Source organism: Coregonus clupeaformis, chromosome 17, assembly GCF_020615455.1.
Source record: "Coregonus clupeaformis isolate EN_2021a chromosome 17, ASM2061545v1, whole genome shotgun sequence".
In the NCBI taxonomy this organism is placed as follows: domain Eukaryota; kingdom Metazoa; phylum Chordata; class Actinopteri; order Salmoniformes; family Salmonidae; genus Coregonus; species Coregonus clupeaformis.
Window position 1 is genome coordinate 44,178,324 of NC_059208.1, and position 21,664 is coordinate 44,199,987.

Sequence of the window (21,664 nt, forward strand, 5' to 3'; positions counted from 1 at the left end):
AGGTAATTGGCAGCAGAACATTATTCCCTACGTAAAATAAAGTTACCCTCACTGTAGTCAACCTCAAAGAAGAAGTTTCGCTCACTACAAAGGATAAGACAGCCATTCAAGTCTTGGAGAACTGAGAAGGATCATGACGAAGGCTCTGCCCCTTTGAATATTTTTCCAGACCGGTCTCCGGGAGTACAATAAAATGCTTCTGCCACGTACTCACCACTAGACATCTAAGGATGTATGAACATTTTAAGGAAAAGCTCACAAAGGTGGGCTTCAAGCTTTTTTGTGTTGACTGACTCCAGCAGTGGCTATACAGTTGACTATATAGTATACACAGGCAAGACCACGTCCCCTCTGGCTGTGGAAAGTCTTACGTTGCAGGGATGTCACTCATAAAGCCATCCTTCCTCTGATCAGGTTACCATCTATACCTGGACGACTTCTTCTCCAGTCCAAAACTATTCAAGGACCTATTATATGGAGCCTGTCTCAGAAAGCGGGGCGGCCGAAGAGGCTTTATGAACAAAAGGCACTGACCAAGAAATCCCCAAGAGGGTCATTCATATGGATAAGGGAGGGCTCCCTGCTCCCTGCTCTTTGTGAAGTGGAAGGACCCATGGGAGGTGTCTGTTGTTTCCACCATTCATGAGGTGTATGGAGGGGAAGAGGCAAAAAGGAGACTGAAAAACAAGGATGGCAGCTGGACCACTGAGTCCATTCCAGTCCCAACGCCGATTGTAGAATACAATAAACACATTGGAGGCATTGACTTATCTGAGGAACTGATTTCGTGCTACTCAGCCAACCGCAAGACATTCAAGAGGTACAGCAGTTTGTTCTTCAACTTTGTGGACATAGCGACCACAAACAGCTTCCTGATTCACAAGGATCTGTGCAAAGGGAACAAGATCCAGCCTATGCCTCACAAAGATTTAATGGAGAAACTCACAGCACAGCTTTGTGAGGTGCCCCTTGAGATTCCCACCAGGAGGGGGAAAATTGGACACACCCATCCGTATCAAGGTGACTGACGACATAAGCAGAATGGCCTCATTTGGACGCAGGCACTGCGAAAACTGCAAGAAGACGAGAGGTTACCTGCAAACTCCCTGGATGTGTAATGAGGCCATGTAACACTCTGTCTCATCCCTGACTCCCTGGATGTGTAATGAGGCCATGTAGCACTCTGTCTCATCCCTGACTCCCTGGATGTGTAATGAGGCCATGTAACCCTCTGTCTCATCCCTGACTCCCTGGATGTGTAATGAGTGCCATGTAACACTCTGTCTCATCCCTGACTCCCTGGATGTGTAATGAGTGCCATGTAACACTCTGTCTCATCCCTGACTCCCTGGATGTGTAATGAGGCCATGTAACACTCTGTCTCATCCCTGACTCCCTGGATGTGTAATGAGGCCATGTAACACTCTGTCTCATCCCTGACTCCCTGGATGTGTAATGAGGCCATGTAACACTCTGTCTCATCCCTGACTCCCTGGATGTGTAATGAGGCCATGTAACACTCTGTCTCATCCCTGACTCCCTGGATGTGTAATGAGGCCATGTAACACTCTGTCTCATCCCTGACTCCCTGGATGTGTAATGAGGCCATGTAACACTCTGTCTCATCCCTGACTCCCTGGATGTGTAATGAGGCCATGTAACACTCTGTCTCATCCCTGATATAATTGCTTTCATGATTGGCACAATCCAGACAAACTCCTCTACAGACTCTGATGCAGACAGACAGAGCGCTAGTTTTGTCTCAAAGCTGACAATGAAGCTAGCTCAAAACAAAGTGGCGTATGTTTAGTATGTGAAGTAATACATTTGAATGCTGTGTGAAGGTGTTTGCTCTTGATTTTTTAAAACACAGGCTACATTGTCACTTCATATGCCTTCTCAAGGAAAACTACACTGAACAAAAATGTTTCATGAGCTGAAATAAAATATCCCTGAAATGTTCCATACACACACAAATCTTATTTCTCTCAGATTTTGTGCACAAATGTATTTACATCTCTGTTGGTGAGCATTTCTCCTTGGCATTTCTCCTTTGCCAAGATAATCCATCCACCTGACAGGTGTGGCAAATCAAGAAGCATGATTATTACACAGGTGCACCTTGTGCTGTGGACAATAAAAGGCCACTCTAAAATGTGCCGTTTTGTCACACAACACAATGCCACAGATGTCTCAAGTTTTGAGTGAGCGTGCAATTGGCATGCTGATTGCAGGAATGTCCACCAGAGCAGTTGCCAGAGAATTGAATGTTAATTTTTTTTAACCATAAGCCCCCTCCAACGTCATTTAGAGAATTTGGCAGAAAGTCCAACTTGCCTCACAACCGCAGACCACGTGTATGGCTTCATGTGGGCGAGTGGTTTGCTGATGTCAACATTGTGAACAGAGTGCCCCATGGTGGTGGTGAGGTTATGGTATGGGCAGGCATAAGCTATGGACAATGAACACAATTGCATTTTATCGATGGCAATTTGAATGCACAAAGATATCGTGACGAGATCCTGAGGCCCATTGTCGTGCCATTCATCTGCCGCCATCACCTCATGTCGCAAGGATCTGTAGACAATTCCTGGAAGCTGAACATGTCCCAGTCAGTTCTTCCATTGCCTGCATACTCACCAGACATGTCACCCATTGAGCATGTTTGGGATGCTTTGGATCAACATGTACGACAGCATGTTCCAGTTCCCGCCAATATCCAGCAACTTCGCACAGCCATTGAAGAGGAGTGGGACAACATTCCACAGGCCACAATCAACAGCCTGATCAACTCTATGCGAAGGAGCTGTATCGTGCTGCATGAGGCAAATGATGGTCACACCAGATACTGACTGGTTTTCTAATCCACACCCCTACCTTTTTTTAAGGTATCTTTGACCAACAGATCCATATCTATATTCCCAGTCATGTGAAATCCATAGATTAGGGCCTAATGAATTTATTTCAATTGACTGATTTCCTTATATGAACTAACTCAGTAAAATCTTAGAAATTGTTGCATGTTGCATTTATGTTTTTGTTCAGTATAGTTTGAACAACAAGGTGACAGGGCTGAAAGAAACTTCTGCCTTCTATCTGCTATCACACCTTGACTGGGAATTTTGTAAAACTCAAATCTTGTACCAGTAATGTTTTCCCTAATGTTGGGTGGCTATGGAGGGCACAACTTTGTGTTTTTACTGCAATGTGTGTGGTCTACCTTAAAAGCTAAACCAAGTGTATGCCTTGGATTTTATTTAGTTGGCCTTTTAAAATTTGTTGGATGGGGTTGTGGTTGCTTTGTACAGTCAGCGGTGAAAAGTACTTAAGTCGTTTTTTTTGGGTATCTGTACTTTACTATTTTGACAACTTTTACTTTTACTCCATTACATTCCTAAAGAAAATAATGTACTTTTTACTCCATACAGTGTCTGTGACACCCAAAAGTACTCATTACATTTTGAATGCTTAGCAGGACAGGAAAATGGTTCCATTCAAGCAATTATCAAGAGAACATCCCTGGTCATCCCTACTTCCTCTGATCTGGCGGACTCACTAAACACAAATGCTTTGTTAAAGTGTTGGAGTGTGCCCCTGGCTATCCCCCCAAAAATGTGATACACAAATCATGCCTTCTGGTTTGCTTAATAAAAGGAATTTGAAATTATTTATGCTTTTACTTTTGATATTTAAATATATTTTAGCAATTACATTTACTTTTGATACTTAAGTATATTTAAAACCAAATACTTTTAGACTTTTACTCAAGTAGTATTTTCCTGGGTGAGTTATTTTCTATTAAGGTATCTTTACTTTTACTCAAGTATGACAATTGGGTACATTTTCCACCACTGTGTACAGTAAATGTCTAAACCCACATTCCTTTTCTACCACAATATGCTGCCATTATAACCTAATACGAGTGTGACATCAATAATGTAATGGGACCATTTGGACAGATTTGACTTGGGACAGATTTGTCAGGGAGTGAGTAAGTGCACACTTCTGAGTGAAGGAGAATCACAGCCGTTTGTTTTAAACTAATCATGGGCTCCTGCTAATTCATGTTTTTATTGCTGAAAAACGAAAGGACACCATTATTAAACGGTTTAAGGTTTTATAAAGGTAAGAGAAAGAATAACATGGCTATGTAACTAGTCCATTATTAGCTACCGCTTGCCCTAAAGTAAACAAGACCTGTCTCTTTCCCTTTTAAAATGATTTGGAACACCATTTTGAAGGCCAATTGACATTTGCATTGAAATATGTTGGTTTCCTCTCAAAATAGCCATTTGGCTCAAGTGAGATTTAACTTTTCTATGTAGATATATTTAATTGAAATGTTAATTTATTTTAGATCCAATTCTGCGCAGTGCATCACTGTGCTCAATGCTGACCCTCGTGAACATGAACCGACTCAGGTGTCCAATCAGCACGCTCGACTAGCTCTCAGCTGCATCTAGTAAACAAAACGTGAGGAAGAGAAACTAGCGTGCAACGACGGTGTTGTAGGGCAAAACAATCATCATTTGCAGAGTGATACTTTCTCATATATCCATATTCTAATACCCATTTACTCAATGGAACTTGATACAAGCGACAGCGGATCGTATGCATCGACAAATTACCCAGACGACTACTATCAGGAGGGGCTGGATCCATTTGAAGACATGTAAGAACTATAAGCTGTTTTCATTTGACTGCAGTGTGGTACTCTTACGAAGATGGGCTAAAGCTAGGCAATAAGGCAAGATATTTAGGAATATTTCGCCATCGTTTGAAGAGTGTCACCTAAATGGGATATTCAAAATTCAGTTATCATGAAAAAGATACACATTTCTTTAGGCAATTCTATACGGGTCCCAAACATTTTCTCTAAGCGGCCACATGTGGAAAATGTAACTAGCACCAAACCAAAGATGGTGGTATATAATGATCAAAGGCTTTGCCTCGTTCTCTCTGCTAGGACCGGCTGCACGGAAATGTAAATGAATGCTAGAAAACAATACTGTCGGTGCAACCAAACATGATGTTGAATAGTTTACCAACCACTTATCTTGTTCAAAATCACAATTTATTTAGAATAAAATAACGCTTTTATTAACCATAGTTACAATCTTTCAGGTTAAATTAAAGGCCTCAAAGTTATTGGAAAGTTCAGAAAATCTTTAGGCAATTATTTTCCCATAGTGTTCACATACAGTAGGCACTATGGTGTAAATCAGGGGTTCCCAAACTGTTTCACTCAGGCCCCCCTTCCAGCATTAGGGAACATCAAACATTACAACAAAATCAATGGGCTAAAAAACTTTAGCTGACATGGTCTAGTTCAGTGGTCACCAACTCGTCGATCATGATCGACTGGTCTATCTCCAAGGCATTCCTAGTCGATCACCAAACATTTTTGTAAAAAACCCAACAATAGGTAAAGCCACAGATAGAACAATGAGAGCTATTTCACCGGATGTATAAATGTGAAGCATCTGCTTGGCGTTTCCACTCAAATATGGTAGTGAGAGAAAGCCCACTGGCCAGCAGTGGGAGAAGATGGAACGAGATGGATTTTGGCCGACATTCTGCAAATTTTCTCATCGATGAAACATTTGATCACAATACAGTTTTCTGTTCCCAAAACTAGAATCTGTTATGAACAGATTGGACCAAGTTTTGTAGACTTTACCCTTTGCAAAAGTTTTTAAAAATTGCGTTGTTTAGGAGTGCAAAGGCACATTTTGTTATTGCACACGCGCACTTCACAGAGGAGGTGTTCCCTAACGGAAATATGCAGATGTATGCTAGAACGCGTGAATAGGATCTCGCTAGCTCGTGTTTGGCTCTGCCCACTTTCTTGCTTGTTCTGCCTACTATGACTCATTTGTTACCGTTGGAGACCACAGCCTGTCGTTTATCTTGGTTTAGTTATAAAAAATCTCTGATAAAGCCTTGCATTTCTTTTTTTTTGCGTTTCGTCATGTTGGTCGTAGGTGCGCTTGATTCAGCAGCCCTAGTGCTGGGAAGGCAGTGTTTTGAACCATTTCATGTGTCTGAAGGTAGAACTCCGCCTACCCGGCAGGCCCAGAGAACAAATCAAGTGCGCCTACCGCTGGCCAATCAGATAGCTCAGATCACCATGTATGCAGTTTCCTTGAGCAATGGACTGTAAAAAGAAGCCTTGAGCGCACAGCAAAGTTGATACTGTGAGATTTCAAAGCATTTAAAACCTTGACTAGAGAGAGACTCAACGAAGCAAAACAGTTGTTATTCAGCACTGTCAACACGTTGTTCAACACTTTTATAAGCCATAACATGCGCTACAACCAGCACTGCAGCTGCAATGAGTGTGTTTCGATATTGCATTGTTATTATTAGCGGCTTGTCTCTTTTTATTTTATATCGAATAATATTTAACTTTATCTGGACATCGGATCAACAACATGAATTGGTGCATGAGGCAAAAATAATGCAGTGCAACTTGAATTTTGCCGTCAGCTGGAAGACAGTGTACCCTTTTCTCAGCGGAGGGAGGGACAGTGAGTCAGGTGAGAGGCAGCCTCACCGCTGCTCTCTCCTCCCCTCAAACTGACCATCAGATGCAGGCCATCAGTCCAGTATAATTTAAAAAAGCAAATTATTATGCTCAGCTGTGCCTCAAAAGTAATACAACACATTAACTATTACAAGTGTGATCATATATGCTACCTAAAATGTTGAAATTTAATTTCAAAATGGTCTGAGAAGAATAACATTGGCAGAGCAATTAAAGTATAGCCAATATGCAGTTATAATGTATTGGGCATATAGCCTACTGCAAACCTCATTGCAACATAACAGTTTTTAATAGGTTAATGTTGCATAGGCTTATGTTTTTTAAGTAATGTTTAAAAAATCTGAGCAGTATATCTCTGCTTGCATTTTGACTCCAAGTGATCTTGACTCAGAAAAGGTTGGTGACCATTGGTCTAGTTGATCTGGACATTTCGGACAAGTTATAAATAGCTCTCTAAGGTCTGCAATGACTGACATGACGAGGAAAACTGCTGATGCACTACCCAATTTCGAAATTGCACCTTGTGCATTATACTATTACAATTTTCCTAAAAAAAAAAAAGAGTTTGGGAACCACTGCTGTAAGTCACTATTACCCCATTTCCTCAACCCAAGTTTTTACAACCCATCCTATCAGTAAGCCCAAGAGCAGCAGAGAGAAATACAAGGGGCACTATGAATTGAGCTGAGAATCTTCTATTTAATTTAATGTGTTCAATAGCCATAAAGCCCCCTTCACTAGATTTGCAAGTCCTACAATAAATAGCGTGACCTGTGTGCAGTACTGAGTTCCTACTGCTGATTGCCAAATCAAGTGGTAAACTCCCTCCATCTGGGACGTGCTGCTGTGCAAATCAAACACACTTCTAATTGCGCAGTGCGTTCCCAGTACCCGTAACATTAACATTCAATTAAATGTCTTTCTCCAATGTTTTTAATTGCTAGATGCAGTATTTTAACTGTATTGACTATGATTTAGTTCTATATCGTGGAGCTCCGCCCCATAGGGGAGCTCTGCTCCTATTGGTTTACCCACTGCCCTAAGGCAGTATCAGCCTGAGACAAAATTATGCACACACCTGCAGCCAATAGGAGTACAGGTGTCCCTATAAGAGGGGATGCCTCCCCTCAATCAGCCTCCCTTTATCTTCAGCGACTGGACTAGACTGAAGAAGCCAAGAAGAGATGAAGAGAAGACTCAGGACGAAGAAAACGCTGTTGATTTTCCAGATCATTGACGTCGTCCTACAATGAGCACACCAAGCTTATCCATAGGGTAAGTATTAAACAAAAGCTATTTTCAGAGCTCAATGTTGCTGTTCCCCTTGGCGGCTGTCACCCCCCCACGACATATGTTTCGTGGGTTGAGGGACACAGCACGCCAGGGACGGCCTCATTAATCCCCCACTATGCGCCAGCTGTGCCCTCCTTTTTTGAAGGAGAGGAAGCAGCGTTGGGCATTTTTAGGGAGGATATTCCTCTTGAGGATGTGCTATCAGTGTTAGTCTCAGCTTCTGAGGCATCATCTGAAGGCGCTGACTCAGGAGATGACAGGGCTATTGGGGAAGAAACGAATATTCTATTGGAACAATTCATTACACTGACCCAGATGTTTAACACCCCTTTTCCCTCAGGAAAGTGTGAGGTCATTTACATCCCTGGATGATGACGCCACAGCCTCTCTGTGCTCTGAACTTTTCAGGTCTCATTGAGTGGGCTGCTAAACAGCGGGAGATTAGCTGCCCCCCATTCCCTCCAACCCGGAAGTGGATATGATGGAGGGCGGCCGTTACTCTCGCTACAGCTTGGCGTCAGACGGCGGCCTCCAGCAGCAAGGGAGCAGGCCTCGCCCCCCTGCAGCGCCAGAGGTGCCGGCGAGAGAGGTCATTAAAGCGTCATCCTGGCATCACTGAAGGGCGGCCAGAAGAGACGATGTTTATGACACGGCGAGGGGGAGAGAACGGAAGACGGCGCAGCGCCTGCTGTGACCGAGCCCACTGTCCCCCCCCACCCTACCGTTGAGTGTATGGAGGAGAATGGTTTTTGTTGATGTGTGTAATAAAGAGTTGGCTCTACTTGACTCTGTCAAAAAAAGAGCCCCTTTTCCATAATACATCCGAGAGCGTTCGACCTTCCTCACTCTCGCTCTCTCTCTTACCACTATGAGTGCAGCTCAGCCCACGGTGCGTTGCTGAGCGCACACATAAGGCAGGTATATAAAAGGTATTAAGTTTAAGGTGTACCTTATAAAGACCTCACTTTACAGACTCCTAGGAGTGCTGTAGTGAGTGTCTCACATAGCAGGCTGCAGTCTCAGCCAGATAATGGCATGATGACGCGACCGCTATTCGGGACGGCGCTCTGTCTCAGGCTAACGCCTCAGTCAGTGCAGTTCAGACCCGTGCTGCGTTCACGGAGGGCCGGAATACTAGAGTTACGGATGTAACCAACGTATCGGCGCCCCCGTTTTTCTCACAGAACGCGCTCATGTTCACCACTCTTGAGTGTAGCTCAGCCCACCAGGGGTGCAGAGCTGAGTACACACAGGAGGTGAAGATAAAAGGGTATCAAGGCGCCGCCTTATGTTACCTCATAGAGACCTCATGTCACAGACTCTTAGGGGTACTGTAGAGAGAGTCTCACACAACAGGTTGCAGTCTCAGTCAGAGGATGACATGATGACGCGACCTATGCATGGAGAGGGCGCTCTGTCTCAGGCTAGTGCCTTAGTCAGGGCGGCTCAGAACCGTGCTGCGTTCAAGGAGGGCCGGAATACTAGAGTTACGGGTGTAACCAACGGATCGGCGCCCCCTGTTCTCACAGAACGTATTGATTCTCACCACTCTGTATGTAGCTCGACTCACCAGAGGTGTGTAACTGAGCATACACAGGAGGCGAATGTGAGGAAGGTATTAGGGCACAGCCCTGTGTTACCGAGGAGAGACCTCATGTCACAGACTCCTAGGAGCTCTGTAGAGAGAGTCTCACACGACAGATTGCAGTCTCAGTCAGAGTATGACATGATGACGCGATCTGCATATGGGGATGTCGCCCTGTCTCAGGCTAATGCCTTAGTCAGTGCAGTACAGACTCATACTGCGTTCAAGGAGGGCCGGAATACTAGAGTTACAGGATGTAACCAACGTATAGGCGCCCCCGTTTAACACAGAACGCAATGATACCCACTACTCTGAGTGTAGCTCAGCTCACCAAGAGTGCGCAGCTGAGCAGACTCATGTGACTAGTGATAAAGAGGTATCATGGCGCCACCTTGTGGTACCAGTTAGAGACCACACTTTGCAGACTCTTAGGAGTACTGTAGTGGATGGTTCTCATGGCAGGCAGCAGTCTCGGCCAGACAATGGCATGATGACGCAATTGCTATCCGGGGAAGGCGCTCTGTCTCAGGTTGACACCTTAGTCAGCGCAGCTCAAACCCGTGCTACGTTCACGGAGGGCCGGAATACTAGAGTTACAGACGTAACCAACGTATTAGGGCCCCCGATTCTTTCAGAACGTGCTGATATTTCCTCTCCCTTTCGAGGGGGGCCCGCCTTGGGGTGTTCCACCACCTCAGTGTTGGGGAATAGCGGCGGCAAGGGCCATAGAGGAATACAGGTCCTTCCTACTGAATGTACCACAGCTTCGCGCGCGCCTGCTTTCTCTGCATTGCTGGCAGTGGCAACGAAGCTGTACCCTCTCACGCTGGCTAGAACAGACGTTGCAGAAGGGTTATGCCCTCCAATTCCATCGAACCCCACCCCCATTCAGGGGAGTGGTGGAGACAGTGATGAAAACGGCAGAAAAAGTGGCCGCTCTGATGTCAGAGATTACGGAACTTTTGGCGAAGGAGGCGGTCACAGTAGTTCCCCGGGAGCAAAGGAACAAGGGGCTATATTCACCTTATTTCCTAGTGCCCAAAAAGACGGGGGGAGTGAGGCCGATATTGGATTTACGCACTCTCAACGAGAGCATAACCAAATGGCCCTTCCGAATGCTGACGACAAAACGTCTACTGGAATGTGTCCAGAAAGGAGACTTTTGTACAAGCATAGACCTAAAGGACGCGTACTTTCATGTGCCGATACAATCGCGCCACAGGAAGTTTCTGCGATTCGCCTTTCAAGGGGTGGCGTACGAGTTCACGAGGATGCCATTCGGGTACGCCCTGGCACCTCAAACGTTTTCCAAATGTGTGGAGGCGGCATTGGAACCGTTGCGTCGTCAGGGGATACGGCTATTAGCCTACCTAGACGACCTACTGGTTATCGCCCGTCAGCAGAGCTGGCGTTCACTCACACGACACAGACAGTGATTCATCTCACGCGTCTGGGGTTCGCTGTGAATTGGAAAAAAGAGCACGCCCTGGCCCAGTCATCAGATTGTCTACCTGGGGATACAGCTAGACACTGTAATGATGAGGGCTCTAATCCCCCTTAAGATGTTATTTTGAAGACACTGCTGCTCGCTTTGACCACTGCTAAACGTGTCAGTGATTGTGGGCTCTTTTCGACGAGATCCGACTGCTTGGCCATTTATGGCGATTGAGCAGGACGGTGTTAAGTCTTTACCCGGTATTTATACCTGAGGTTATTAAGAGCTTATATAAATTACAGAACGTAGAGCTGTGGGCCTTCTCTCGCCAGGTTGAGAGGAAAGAGGAACGGCTCTATCGCCTGTGCCCAGTGCGCGCCTTGGCCCGCTACGTGGAGCGCAAGGCGATGATTAGGTCATCGCCTCAGCTGCTTTTTGTGTCACGGTGCGGCTGCACTCAGTAGACCACATTATAAACAGCGTCTGTCTCATTGGCTTTGTAAGACATTGAGACGGTTTATGAGGCGGCAGGGCGGCAATTGCCTTTGGGTAGAAGAGCCCAACCCACTCGTGGAGTAGCGGCTTCTATTACCTTTTCAGAGGAACATGTGTAGAGGATAATTGCGCAGCGGCGTCTTGATTGTCACCGTCTCCTTTTATCCATTTCTACCTGTTAGATATGTCTTCTAACTCTCTGGTTCAGTCTGCACTCAGTGTAGCTGATGGAAGGACTTGAACTAAGGAAAAAGATGCAGGACCAGGGGGCTGGGTTCCCATTAGGCCGGCTTTTTTCTGAGAGAGATATGACTCCTGACTGAGGTTATCAGTACAGTAGAGGTAATGTATTTTGACCTGCCCACCAGTGTATAACTGTGTTGGAGCGGGAAGATGAGGGAAATAGTTTTTGTAACCTTGTATTACTTACCGCGGTAGCTAGTGGTTAAGAGGATTACCCTTGACAAACTTAACCTAATTGCTGTAGTACTAAATGACTATTATTATATTATTATTACTATTAAACCAATCTTGAAGTAACATTAGAGCATTATTACTGTCTGAGGGTTCAGTGCAGTGTTTGCTCATGTTTTTGTATATTCCTTTACCCAGCAATCATCGGGTTGAAGGTGGTGAATTGCTGAATACACAAGTTATGATAGCACCTTGGGTTATATAACTGTTGTGTCGGTGATGGAGAGGACATCATATTGTTCCCGCTGCCCACTAGTCTCTGGTTAGCTTTAGACTGAGTGAGGCGGATTTACTGATAACACGGTCGAGGGCGACACCTTGTGACGCCTCACTGTAAGATCAGTTGTGTGGGAATATGGAGATACAGACTGTCTGAGGGATCAGAACAGTGTGGTTTTATGTCCTGTTATCTGCCCGCTAGCCTTTGGATTATTCTGTAGGCTGGCTGCGGCGGTTTTTTACTGACGACACCGTGGGGGACGACACTTTGTGTCTTATCACTGTTGAGAGTCTGTTATTAAAGGAATATTAGAGCGGTAATTGTCTGCTTGTGCAGTTCAGTTGAGCTCAAGTATTACGTTCCTGCCCACTAGTTTTGGGTTTCCTTGAACTAGGGGCGGCGGGTTACTGAAGGCACAGTGTTCAGTGACACTTTGTGTTGCGACACTGTAGTACCAGTAGTTATAGGGATATTAGAGTATTAACTGTCTGCTGTGTTCAGTTCAGTTTTTAGCTCATGTCCTCAATTCTAGAGATGTCTTTTAACTCTCCCGTTCAGTTTGTACTCAGCGTAGCTGATGGGAAGACTTGAAATAAGAGAAAAGAATGCAGGACTGTAGGGGCTGGTCTCCATCAGGTCCGCTCTTTTTCTAGGAGAGAGACATATATGGCATGACTCCTGACTGACGTGTTTCAGTACAGTAGTAGGCATGTTATTGATCGGCCCACCAGTGCATAACTGGGTTGGGGCGGAATGATGAGGGAAATAGTGTTTGTAACTTTGTTTACATTACTATTAGACCGGTCATATATATTGACGGAATTGTGACGTCATTTATCTGCTTGTTCAGATTAGTATGGTTCATGTTCTGGATACTACCCACCAATCTTTGGGCATCCATAGATTGAGTGTGGTGGGTTACCGTATACACATTGTAGAGTGACACTGTGTGTCACTCCATTAGTGGGCGGTATTGTTGTAACAGGATATCTGTGCAGCGGCGTCGTGGTCGTCACCGTCTCCATTTATCAGTTTCTATCTCTTGGATATGTCTTCTAACTCTTTGGCTCGGTCTGTACTCAGCGTGGCTGAAGGGAGACCTTGAGCTAGAAGGAAAGGAAAAGCAGGACTGTGGACACAGGTTTCCATCAGGTCCGCTTTTGATAGAAAGACATACTTTTGGCATGACTCCTGACTGACAGGTTCAGTACAGTAGAGGACATGTATTGATCTGCCCACCAGTGATTCACTGGAGTGGGGCGGAGTGATGGGTGATAATAGTAGTAACTGGGTTACGATACTATTAGACCTGTCATAACAATGTGATGGAATGTGAGGTCATCTATCTGCTTGTTCAGATTAGTATGACCCATGTTCTGTTTTCTGCCCACTAATCTATGGGGTTCCATTGATTGAGTGAGGCGGCCTACTGGGTACACAATGTAGAGTGACACTTGGTGTCATTCCATTAGTGGTCGGTAGTGTTTTCACAGGATATTGAGGCACATCTATCTGCTAGTACAGATTAGTATGGCTTCTATTCTGGTGATCTGCCCACTAGTCATTGGCATTGCCATTGGACTAGGTGGGGCGGGTCTTTAACCGATGACGCAGTATATTGTGACGCCCGTATGGGTATAGTGGTTGCAGTACTGCGGGAATTGGTTGCAGCCATTGCTAGGCCTGACCTTTTCATTTGATGGGAAGTGTTGGGCTCGGCAGGGAGTACATTTTGGAGCGCTACGCTCCGCCTTAAACCAATAGGAGCAGAGCTCCCCTATGGGGCGGAGCTCCACGATATAGAACGATTAGTTACCGGAGTGTAACTCCAGTTCTATGAGTGGAGCGGAGCCCCATAGGACTTAAGGCCCTGCCGACCCTCTCTAGTCTCGCTGAAGATAAATATCTCGGGAGGCTGATTGAGGGGAGGCATCCCCTCTTATAGGGACACCTGTACTCCTATTGGCTGCAGGTGTGTGCATAATTTTGTCTCAGGCTGATACTGCCTTAGGGCAGTGGGTAAACCAATAGGAGCAGAGCTCCCCTATGGGGCTCCGCTCCACTCATAGAACTGGAGTTACACTCTGGTAACTAATCGTTCTATGTTGACAGCCTGGTCTCAGAGCAAAACGTATTATATTTTACTAAAGGCCGTACCGCTCCATTTAGTATATGTTACTTTACGTTAGGATACATTACTAGACATAACATAGTAAACGTAATAATGTAAATCCGTATAACGTAAATGTCTAGCAACCCAAAGGTTGCGTGTTTGAATCTCATCACGGACAATTTTAGCTAATTAGCAACTAATTATTACATTTGAGCTACTTTGCAACTACACTAAACAAAATTATAAACGCAACACGTAAAGTGTTGGTCCCATGTTTCATGAGCCAAAATTTTCCATACGCACCAAAAGCTTATTTCTCTAACATTTGTTTATATCCCTGTTAGTGAGCATTTATCCTTTGCCAAGATAATCCATCCACCTGATAGGTATGGCATAATGAACACAATTGCATTTTATCGATGGCAATTTGAATGCACAGAAATACCGTGACGAGATCCTGAGGCCCATTTCTTTTTAAAGGTATCTGAGACCAATAGATGCATATGTGTAAACTCCCGAGTGGCACAGTGGTCTAAGGCACTTAGCTGTGCCACTAGAGATCCTGGTTCGAATCCAGGCATGGGGCGGCGCACAATTGGCCCAGCGTCGTCCAGGGAGGGAATGGCCGGCAGGGATGTAGCTCAGTTGTAGCTCAGTTGGTTGTGGCAGGGATGTAGCTCAGTTGGTTGTGGGTTCGATTCCCACGGGGGGCCAGTATGAAAAAATAAAAAAATAATGTATGCACTCACTAACTGTAAGTCGCTCTGGATAAGAGCGTCTGCTAAATGACTTAAATGTAAATGTAAAAATGTGTTCCCAGTCATGTGAAACCCATAGATTAGGGCCTAATGAATTTATTTCAATTGACTGATTTCCTCATATGGACTGTAATCCAGTCAAATCTTTGAAAGTGTTGCATTTATATTTTTGTTCAGTATACTTAGCATGTTAGTTAACATAACCTTAACCCTTCCACCTAACCTTAATCCCAAACCCTAACGTAACAAATCATACTTAAGCAGTCGAACTTAATATATATCATACTAAACGGGTCAAAGCAGGCTGGTGTGATCAAGACGTAGGATACTATACATCCTACAATTCATATTATTTTATACGAACCACTATTACATTGGTAGGCCAATGTAATGTAACGTAACGTAAAGTAAGATATCATACTAAATGGAGCTGCACAGATTTTAGTGAAATATAATACGTTTTGCTCTGAGACCAGGTTGATTGTGAAGTAACTGCATGTCTGCTTGTCTTTTTTTAGTGTTGAAACTGAAGAGGGTAAAGAGCCACCACCTCAAAGTGTCATACCTGCAGACCAAGAGTGTAGCATGCCAACAACAACTGCGGGAGAAAATGGAAATGGAACATTCACATGAGTGATCCTGATGAGGCTGCTGTCAATAACAGGAGAAAGAGAAGACTTGACTATGACAGGCAGTTTCGAATCAAACCATTAATGAATGATATTCGTCGTGCCTGCCTATCCAATTTCCACCCACGGCGAAACCTGTCTATACACGAATGGATTGTTCCATCAAAAGCTAAAAAAGGACTATTGGCAGAAAGCAAATCGAAGCACACTAAAAGGGATTTCAAGATGTTTGTCTTGACTGACTCCAGCAATGGTTATACTATGGACTATGTTGTTTACAGTGACAAGACCACTTTCCCGAATGGCTATGGGTTGGCTTACGATGCAGTGATGTCACTCATGAGGCCCTCCTACCTCGGATCAGGTTACCATCTGTACCTGGACGACTTCTCCAGTCCAAAACTATTCAAGAACTTATTAACCCTGAAAATGGGAGCGTGTGGTACCATGCGGGAAGCCAGACTGGGCTTCCCAAGATCAGAAGAAAATGCACTGACCAAGAAATCCCCAAGAGGATCTTTACGGTGGATAAGGGATGGCTCCCTGCTCTTTGTGAAGTGGAAGGATGCCCGGGAAGTGTCGATGGGTTCCACCATTCATCAAGTGTATGGAGGGGATACCATACAAAAGGGAGTGAAAAACAAGGATGACAGCTGGACCCGGAAGTCTATTCCAGTCCCTACGCCGGTTATGGCATACAATAAACGCAAGGGCAGTAGTCTCATATCTGATCAACTGATTCAATACTTTTCAGTCCAACAGAAAACAATGAGGTGGTACCACTGCTTATTTTACCACTTTGTGGACATAGCGACTACGAACAGCTTCCTGATTCACAAGGAACTACGCAAGGAGAATGGGACTGAGCCAATGACCAAACAAGCATTTATAGAGAAACTTACGGCCCAGCTTTGTGGGGTGCCACTGTCCGAAGTGCATCCATCCAAAACAAGGAAAAGTAGACACACACCAGTCACTATCGCAAGGGTGAGGAGAGATGGATCAGAAGAAAACAAACGAATGCCTTGCCAACAATGCAAGAACAGTGGGAATGAAGATATAAGATCTAGTCAGTGGTGGTGCAACGCGTGCCAGGTACCACTCTGTGTGGGGATCAGGGATAGAAACTGCTTTTATCAATGGCATAAGTGAATCCATGCCATCTCCCCAGACCTGCATTTCAGTTATGCAGCCTGGGCTGGCACGAGCAAAAATAAAAGCTAGTGACACGTTTGTATGACTGGAGTGGGATAGCACTATTTTGTACGCGGGAGCTGTTTGCTTTAATGAACCGGTCATTGTAAAACTGTTTTAGAAAGAAGCTGACCTTGGTCTACCAACAGACCAGTAACGCCCAAACAGCGGTTCTACATTTACTTCTAGATAAACATTTAAGCCCCCCTAGGGGAGTTGTATTAAAGAACTACTTTCTTTCCCAATAATGTAATGGGCCTGAAGGTAAAATGTCACTGCTGGCCTAAAGAAAAAGTAAAAGGCCATGATGGTGTCTTGGTATCTCACTGTATCTTCCAAACACAAACAAAATGTACTGTTTTACTGTAAAATGCAACTGGGGGAATGATCAGTGCCTTCAGAAAATATTCATACCCCTTGACTTATTTCACATTTGTTGTGTTACAGCCTGAATTTGAAATGGAATAAATAATTTTTTTCCCTTCTCACCCATCTACACACAATAGCCCATAATGACAAAGTGAAAGCATGTTTTTGTATTTTTGCAAATGTATAAAAAAATAATAATACAGATCTCATTTACTTAAGTGTTCACACCACTGAGTCAATACTTTGTAGAAGCATATATGGCAGTGATTAAGTCTCTAAAACCTTTCCACACCTGGATTGTGCAACATTTGCCCATTTATTATTTTCAAAATTCTTCAAGCTCTGTCAAATTGGTTGTTGATCATTACTAGATAACCATTTTCAGGTCTTGCCATAGTAGATTTAAGTCTGAACTATAACTCGGCCACTCCGGTCTTCTTGGTAAGCAACTCCAGTGTAGATTTGGCCTTGTGTTTTAGTCTATTGTCCTGCTGAAAGGTGAATTAATCTCCCAGTGTCTGAACCAGGTTTTCCTCTAGGATTCCTTTATTTTCCGCTAACTCTACCACCCCTCCCCTAATTGGTGTAAACTAATGGACAACAACACTTTGACCTGGATTTGGCGCATGTGAAGGACTTATGTCCTTCCTTCTGTAGAAAGGCAAGTGAAACACAAGGCTGACAGCTGGAGCTGTACATCTATTCCAGTCCCTATGCCGGTTGTTGACTAGGATATACACAAGGAAAGTGTCAACTCGTCAGATCATCTGATTCAATACTTTTCAGGTCAACAGGAAACAATAAGGGGGTACAACAGCTTATTTTACCACTTTGTGGACATGGAGACTACAAACAGCCATGCCATTCATACGGAGCTGTGCAAGGATGGGACTGCGCCCATGACCCACCAAGCATTCATAGAGGAGCTTACAACCCAGCTTTGTGGGGTGTCTGAGCTACCAGAACAATTTGAAGGCGAGAAATACACAATTGAGGGTGAGAACTAAACACATACAGTGAGGGAAAAAAGTATTTGATCCCCTGCTGATTTTGTACGTTTGCCCACTGTCAAAGACATGATCAGTCTATAATTTTAATGGTAGGTTTAATTGAACAGTGAGAGACAGAATAACAACAAAATAATCCAGAAAAACGCATGTCAAAAATGTTATCAATTGATTTGCATTTTAATGAGGGAAATAAGTATTTGGGTCATTGTCATGCTGGAATACCCATCCACGACCCATTTTCAATGCCCTGGCTGAGGGAAGGAAGTTCTCACCCAAGATTTGACGGTACATGGCCCCGTCCAGCATCCCTTTGATGCGGTGAAGTTGTCCTGTCCCCTTAGCAGAAAAACATCCCCAAAGCATAATGTTTCCACCTCCATGTTTGACGGTGGGGATGGTGTTCTTGGGGTCATAGGCAGCATTCCTCCTCCTCCAAACACGGCAAGTTGAGTTGATGCCAAAGAGCTCGATTTTGGTCTAATCTGACCACAATACTTTCACCCAGTTCTCCTCTGAATCATTCAGATGTTCATTGGCAAACTTCAGACGGCCCTGTATATGTGCTTTCTTGAGCAGGGGGACCTTCACGGCGTAGTGTGTTACCAATTGTTTTCTTGGTGACTATGGTCCCAGCTGCCTTGAGATCATTGACAAGATCCTACCGTGTAGTTCTGGGCTGATTCCTCACCGTTCTCATGATCATTGCAACTCCACAAGGTGAGATCTTGCATGGAGCCGCAGGCCGAGGGAGACTCACAGTTATTATGTGTTTCTTCCATTTGCGAATAATCGCACCAACTGTTGTCACCTTCTCACCAAGCTGCTTGGCGATGGTCTTGTACATTTACATTTACATTTTAGCAGACGCTCTTATCCAGAGCGACTTACAGTTAGTGAGTGCATATATATATATTTTTTTGTTTGTTTGTTTTCTGTTATTATTATTTTTTTTTATACTGGCCCCCCGTGGGAATCGAACCCACAACCCTGGCGTTGCAAACGCCATGCTCTATCAACTGAGCTACATCCCTGCTGGCCATTCCCTCCCCTACCCTGGACGAATTGTGCGCCGCCCATGAGTCTCCCGGTCGCGGCCGGCTGCGACAGAGCCTGGATTCGAACCAGGATCTCTAGTGGCACAGTTAGCACTGCAATGCGGCGCCTTAGACCACTGCGCCACTTGTAGCCCATTCCAGCCTTGTGTAGGTCTTCAATCTTGTCCCTGACATCCTTGGAGAGCACTTTGGTCTTGGCCATGGTGGAGAGTTTGGAATCTGATTGATTGATTGCTTCTGTGGACAGGTGTCTTTTATACAGGTGACAAAATGAGATTAGGAGCACTCCCTTTAAGAGTGTGCTCCTAATCTCAGCTCGTTACCTGTATAAAAGACACCTGGGAGCCAGGAATCTTTCTGATTGAGAGGGGGTCAAATACTTATTTCCCTCATTAAAATGCAAATCAATTTATAACATTTTTGACATGCGTTTTTCTGGATTTTGTTGTTATTCTGTCTAATTAAAATTATAGACTGATCATTTGTTTGTCAGTGGGCAAATGTACAAAATCAGCAGGGGATCAAATACTTTTTTCCCTCACTGTACCTATCCCTGTTGAAACGTCTATCCCTGTCAAGAAGCAGGGTGTTATAAAAAAAAAAGGTCAGAAAGAAGTGCCTACAATGCAGGAAGTCACTATGGATTGTCGATTTAAAGTGCCAGATAGCACTCTGCATCAGGCCTGACAAACTGCTTTCATGAATGCCACCAGTGAAGCCCCTTTTGAATTGAGCGGAGGACAGCAGTAGAGGAAATGAGGTTGAGATTTTATATCTGCCACAAATATATTTTGAAAGAGCAACTTCTAGTCTTATTTTCATAACAGATTGTTGTTTTTCTGGAGGTGGACAAAAGTATTTTGAATGTGATACGTAAAACTGTCTTGACGACAAACTGACCAGAAGCGCACATTTACTACGGAGTATGGAAAGAGTACCACAGAGTATGGATATTCAGCGCCCCCTATTCAAATACTTTATTTGGAGCAAATAAATGTACCTGTCACGACTTCAGCCAAGGCTGCCTCCCCTCCTTGTTCGGGCAGGCTTCGGCGTTCGTCGTCACCGGAGTACTAACCACTGCCGCCCCAATCATCATCACACTTGTCTTGTCAATCACACACACCTGGTTCCTATTCCCTAATTAGTCTGTGTATAAGAGTTCCTTCTGAGAGTACGTAGCTCGGTGGAGCTACTCATAACATTGTGTTGCCAGGGTAGATTTTCCCCCTGTGCCTATGTATTATTGGATTCCGTTACAGTGTATTGCCAGGGATGTTTGTTTCCCCTGTGCCTGTTTCGTTGATCGCTATTTGAGCGCATGTGTGTGTCAACGAAGGAATAAACTCTGTATTCGGTGATTACCCTCCTGCGCCTGACTCCTTTCACCACACTCACCACAGTACCTCAGCGACGATAAATTGTTAACCACAAGCAGGGCAGGCTATGTTCAAACAAAGCTTTGTGTAGGTTTAACAAATGTACTGATGTAAAAATGTACTTAATAAAAATCATGTTTGGTTAAGCATCGGAGCGATTTTGTTGTGTAAAATACCTTGTGTTAGCAGAGTATTGTAAATATGAGGAAGCGGGACGTAACCCTTGAACAAAAGAGCCAGAATGGGCCTGTAGCGTGAGGTAGCTTGATGTAGGCCTACAAGTACACCCCCTCGACAGGATACTAGTCTGTCACAGGGCCTTACCACCCCCAATCCATCTCCTTAATGCTGAGTGCCAAGCAGAGAGGCCTTAACCTATTGAATGTGTCTTATGCTTGTCTGAAAGGAAAATGGATCCAGTACTACTTGGTGTTCAAGTTTCCTCTTTGGTCAATGTACTACACAAAAGTGTCTGCATAAAAACACTTAGTCCGGGATTGAATTTTATCACAGGCTATATGCATTGCGATTTTTAAAAGCTGCAATGCCTATAACCCGCAATGGGCTTGAATCCCGGCTCTACACTTACTCATCAATAAACGATACAAAAGCTACCATCTCCTTCTGCACTGCACAGTGCGCAATAGACCTCATGAGAGTGCCAAAGATCAGAGTTTTAGATCAGCATGTGGCTGCAACCTGAACCATTTCTTCTTTTGAATCCACCCCCCAAAATATGGCTCATTCTTCTCCAAATATATCATAAAATCACATTCTTGACCTATGCAAGCTGTTCTTTTTCCAACTGCTGCTACCTCCATCCAATTGTGTTACATTAAAGATAAATGATCCAGATGTGCATTTGAAATTATATGAATACCACATTTCTTGGCAGGAAATTTCATAGGACAGACTACCTTTAATTTCATTTATTAATTTTTTTAGAAGCTTCACATGAACATGCTCGAAACATCAGAATCTGACAGGCAAGGTATGGTTATAATCTAAATTAACTATGTAAATGAGTGATTTAGATTTTTATAATATAAAGCAATCTTAATGAATGTTCAGACCAAGTAAAAAGCACAATTGACTGGACATGCAGAGT

General features: G+C 44.2%; 1 protein-coding gene across 1 annotated transcript; it reads left to right on the top strand.

Annotated features, from left to right (window-relative positions):
• Window positions 1-4,449: 4,449 nt before the first annotated feature.
• Window positions 4,450-17,202, top strand: LOC121585585 (piggyBac transposable element-derived protein 4). Its single transcript, XM_041901909.2, has 2 exons — window positions 4,450-4,672; window positions 15,439-17,202. Exon 2 carries the CDS (start codon window positions 15,550-15,552, stop codon window positions 16,699-16,701), a length of 1,152 nt encoding a protein of 383 aa, XP_041757843.1. The 5' UTR covers window positions 4,450-4,672; window positions 15,439-15,549; the 3' UTR covers window positions 16,702-17,202.
• The last annotated feature ends 4,462 nt before the right edge of the window (window positions 17,203-21,664 follow it).

What these genes read in the sequence shown, in the direction of transcription:
- LOC121585585 (XM_041901909.2), top strand. Translation starts at nt 15,550, where the DNA reads ATGAGTGATCCTGATGAGGCTGCTGTCAATAACAGGAGAAAGAGAAGA.